General features: G+C 26.3%; 1 protein-coding gene across 1 annotated transcript; it reads left to right on the top strand.

Moving 5' to 3' along the window:
• LOC106766612 (aspartic proteinase CDR1-like) lies at positions 1-1,308 on the top strand. The gene has a single exon (XM_014651329.1). It carries the CDS (start codon positions 1-3, stop codon positions 1,306-1,308), a length of 1,308 nt encoding a protein of 435 aa, XP_014506815.1.
• Positions 1,309-5,475: the final 4,167 nt, after the last annotated feature.

The following is a 5,475-nucleotide window of genomic DNA, read 5'->3' as shown; positions in this document are numbered from 1 at the left end:
ATGACAATGCTTCTACGCTATTCATCTTTTCTCATACTCTTTGTATTTCTTCAACACATTTCTTTCTCAAAAGCCCTTAAAAGCAGTTTCAGTGTGGAGATGATCCACCGTGATTCACCAAAATCACCATATTATCGTCCCAATGAAACTCATTTCCAACGAGTTGAAAATGCCATTCTTCGTTCCATTCATCGTGCTAATTACTTCAACCTAGACTCAAACGATGTTGATGGCACAGTAACGCCAGCTAATGGAGAATTCCTGGTGAACTATTCAGTTGGAACTCCTCCAGTCCAAATCCTTGGTATAGTTGATACTGGTTCAAACTTTATGTGGATACAATGTCAACCTTGTAAAAACTGTTACAAAGAAGACAAACCCATATTTAATCCTTCAACTTCAAGGACATACAGTACTATCCCTTGTGTTGCTGCTGAATGTCTGAGTGGGAAATATACTTTTTGCAATTTTAACAATAGAAGGCACTGTGCATATAAAGTGAGCTATGGTGATGGATCAACTTCAGAAGGAGATTTCAGTTGGGACACCATTACTCTAACTTCCAGTATTGAAGATGTTCCTGTAGCATTTCCCAAATCTGTGATTGGATGTGGACACAACAACGTTGGACTCTTTGATAAGGAAAGCTCTGGCATAGTTGGCCTTGGAAACGGACCTTTCTCACTTCCAGGTCAGTTGAAACCTAAAACAGGTGCAACGTTTTCCTATTGTTTGACGCCATTGTATGAAGGAGATCGAAAACCTAGCTACCTCCATTTTGGAGATCGTGGTGAGGTTACTATTGAAGGTGCCGTTACAACTCCTTTAATCATAAACCAAGCACGGCCATCCATGTACTACGTGCTGATGGAAGCAATCAGTGTGGGAAGCAGGAGAATAGTGTTTCCCAGATATGGTAACGATGGAAACATCTTTATTGACTCAGGAGCAACGATCACTTATTTGCCATATAAGGTTTACTCAAGTTTGGAAAGAGAAATGGTAAATGCAATTAGATTACCTCGTACAAATAGCCCACTAAAAGATTTGAAGTTGTGCTACAAAATTAGACCTGGTGAAGAATATCATATACCAATAGTGTATGCACATTTTAAAGGTGGTGGAACTGTGAAATTGTATAATATCAACACCTTTCTCAAGGTCAGGGAAACTGTCATATGTTTAGCTTTCCGTTCAGGTAAACAAGCCATTTTGGGGAATGTGGCACAGCAGGACATCTTGGTTGGCTTTGACACACAACAAAACACAGTCAAATTTCTCAATACAGATTGTACCTCCGAGTTATAGAAATTTCAATGAAATAATATAGTACAACTTGTTTTCTCACTCTTTATTAAAGATGCAAGTTTCATTATTTCCAGATAAACTACATATGCAAAACAGTGAATCCTTTCGGTATACCAATTTTTACTACTACATTCAATAGCTTTACATAGCATAGGATTTGAAAACTAAAACATTTTAAATATTTCTTCTTCATTAAAGATAAAACCCAAATACAATTCTATATTTCAAATACTCGTTCTCCTGTCAAACGTATTTTTTAAGTAGAAAATCGTATACAAATAATATCTTGAATATATAACCATTGATCATAAAAAAATGTTACTCGACAGATCAGAACACCATTAACGTAAAGGAGTGATATTTCATTAGGTCTTTTAAATATAATATTATAAAACTGCTACACTTCCTTTCCAAATCCTTGAGTTGATTTTGGTTCTCCGACGAATTCCCTGCACTTCCACACCTTTAATTAGACTTTTAATTCTCCCCCGTTTAATCATTGAGTGGAAGTAAATAGAATTAGAGTCTCCCTTTTCTATTAATTTGATATTAGATTAATGTCTCATCACTGATTTTTCCTTGAAATTTACCATCCTAAGCCCACTGGAAAATTTCATTGTCTCCAATTTCCTCTCACAATCTATATGCCTTTCATCATCTATGATATACATCTCCTTAGTTTTCTCCTTAAGCCTATTGATATAGCTGAATTCATCTTTAATCCAAATCTTTATATTCAATTTTAGCCTTTTTCTATCTTTTCTTCCAAAGCTACCATGCCATTTTCATATTGTAAGCTATACCATAGACCTATCAAATAAGCTTTCATCATATGATTTGGCCCTAACCAACATGCATTGGAACTAAAAAAGTCTACAGACCAAAACATTATTTTATAAAAAAAGTTCATAAAGCCGAATACCTCCAAAATCCTATGAGTTTTTCTTTTTAGTATGAAAAAAAATGTAAACTCATTTGAATACTGAAATGTTAATATATTAAAAACTAAGTTAAACTTTCTGCTTTAACTTTTCAACCATCAAGTTAATAAAATGATAATTTTTTTAGTAATTAATTCGAGGTTATTTCATAACTAAACATTTGAAAATTGTATGGATTTAGAGTTTATTACTGAGTCGCTCTATTGGATGTTCTTTACAGTAATGTAATGTCAAACTTTTGATTCCTTTGTTTTGATGACAAACCTCACGTGTAAAGAAGATGGGACCATATGTAATTTTGAAGTTCAACAAAGTTCTATTTTCAATTGCTAATATGTTTTTATCCATTTAATTTCTTCTGTAAATTACTACGGTTATAATGTCAATGATATGCTCCGAATTCTTAGTTAATAATCTTAATATATAAATTATTAGGATTAATGTTAATATGCTACTAATATGTTATTAGGATTTATGATCAAAATTACATTTTTTTCTTTAAATTGGTGTGAATAGGTTCAAATTTTAACTTAATGACTTTTTAACTTTTTTAATTTTCCAAATTTAATAAAATTAATATTTATTATTTATAAAGTGATATAATTCTTTTAGAATTTTTTTTATGAAACATAGAATTTATACATTTACATCAATTTATATTTTTTTTTATGTCTTTTCATATATTATATATTATATTCACTAGTCTTTCTATTAGTTTCTTATTAAGAGACATTAATGTAATTTATTTATTATTATAATTATTATAATTTTTATTTATTTTCTATGTTAATAATTAAAAACAATAATAATTTTAATTTTAGTGTTATAAATTATAACATTATATTTATTTAAAAATATTGTATCTATTATTTAATTATTTTTTATTACAAAAGGCTTAATTATGATAAAAAATTCAATATTAAAACGATCAAAGATAATTATGATTTTACAATATTAATTTAATCAAAAGGTTAGAAAAAAAAAATCATAAGTGATTTTATAACCGCTAGGATTACATTTAGATATTGTATACTAACATATATGATATTTATAACAATTTTGCCTAACAATCAACAAAAGAATTTTATATGACAAACTAAAAAAATAAAAATTTTACACCGATATTAAAATTTCATCCAAACAGTAGATTTGAATTTAAAATCTATCTATAATTAATATTTCAAATATTTATATAGATATCAGAATTCGATCATTGAAAAATAGTTTGAAGATAAAAAATATATTAAACACTTTATTTCTAATTATATCATTTAATTAATCTCTACTTAAACACTAATATTATTTATTTATTTATAATTATATAATTTAATTTATCTCTACTTAAACACTAATATTATTTATTTATTTATAACTATGTAATTTTAATTATCTCTATTTAAACACTAATATTATTTATTTATAATTATATAATTTAATTTATCTCTAATTACACATTAATTTTATTCATTTGTTTATAATTATGACATTTAATTTATTTTTAACTACGTATTGGTCATGTTTATGAATTTATAATTATGTCATGTAATCCATCTTTTAGTTACATTAGTCTTTTATATTAATTATAATTGTCATTTAATTTATCTTTAATTACAAAGATTCCTCTTTAGTATAATTAGTTTTACTTCCATATAAATTGTATACCATTACATATGGATTATGTTCTTAATTTTTTTGTCTTAATGCGTCTAATTTACACATGAAAAATTGATAGATAAAGTTTCATATATATAAAATCAGTATATAACTCATTTTTATACATTCGAATATAATACTTACATGATATATGAATTAAAATTCGTATGTAAATATTGATAAATAATTTATGCTTTTCTTGTAGTATAAGGTCTCTTAAGCCCTATTGGTAGATGACACACAACACAACACAGTCACCTTTCTCAACACAGATTGTACCTCCGAGTTATAGAAATTTCAAGGAAATAGCATAACTTGTTTTCTCACTATATATTAAACATGCAAGTTTCATTATTTCCAGATAAACTATATATGCAAAACAGTGAATCTTTTCGATACTCTCTATCTATAAGGATATTTCATGTAATAACAATTATTGGGATATAAACAAAATTTTACGTCAGATAAAAAAAATACAAATATGAGATTATATACATATAGATACTTTCATTGATACAAAATTTTTTGAAATGATATCAAAAATAAATTCATAAGTGTTTAGTTCAAAACGAACAATACTCCACAAGTGTTGAAAAAATGTTTTACATTATTTTCAAAAAAAAAAAAAGACGAGGATGAAATAAGTATATATTTAGTTTATGGACAAATCAGTTTTTAAAAATAGTTTGAAGATAAAAAAATATATTAAACACTTTGTTTCTAATTATATAATTTAATTTATCTCTACTTAAACACTAATATTATTTATTTGTTTATAATTATGTCATTTAATTTATTTTTAACCTCATCGTATTGGTCATGTTTATTAATTTAAAATTATCTCATGTAATCCATCTTTAGTTACATGACTCTTCTATATTAATTTATAATTTTCATTTAATTTATCTCTAATTACAAAGAAACTTGTTTAGTATTTTTATTTTTATTTATATATAGTTTGTATACCATTACATAAGGATTTTGTCCTTCGTCAATTTTCTTTTCTTAATGCATATAATTTACATACGAATTTTACATTCAAAAAATCGATAGGTAAAATCAGTATATAATTCGTTTTTATAAATTGGTATGTAATAGCTGTATTATCTACAAAACCAAATTCGTATATAAATATTAGTAGGTAACTAATGTTTTTCTTATAATGTTCCTTAAACTTATGTTCTTTCCATGAATCAAAACTATTGAGAATGACTAGTCATTTTCTTTAAATTTTGATTATAAAATTTATGTTTTTACCATATTCAATAGTTTACATCACTTATAAATCAAGATCAAATACAATTTTAATATTATGCAGATTTCAAAATGAAGAATATCTCACATATATGATTATCAAAAAAGGGATTGGTTTTCTCATACGTGTTATTTTACTTCTTTTTTTTATTATTTGAATCAACTATTTTATTTGCAAAAGATTTTAAGGTCTATAACTTCTCACTCATTATTTGAGCATGCTCACACATAAGCTGTAACTTGCTCATAAGCTGTTATTGTTTAGAAATATATTACAAAATGGTTTGCAGCGTTTTTATTAATGTTGTTGTATCTTTCC

Source organism: Vigna radiata, chromosome 7 (genome assembly GCF_000741045.1).
Source record: "Vigna radiata var. radiata cultivar VC1973A chromosome 7, Vradiata_ver6, whole genome shotgun sequence".
Classification (NCBI taxonomy): Eukaryota; Viridiplantae; Streptophyta; class Magnoliopsida; order Fabales; family Fabaceae; genus Vigna; species Vigna radiata.
The sequence above is the reverse complement of the archived record's forward strand: the minus strand, read 5'-3'. Positions and strand labels throughout refer to the sequence as shown.

Excerpts from the sequence above, each read along its gene's own strand:
- LOC106766612 (XM_014651329.1), top strand. The coding sequence starts at position 1 with ATGACAATGCTTCTACGCTATTCATCTTTTCTCATACTCTTTGTATTT.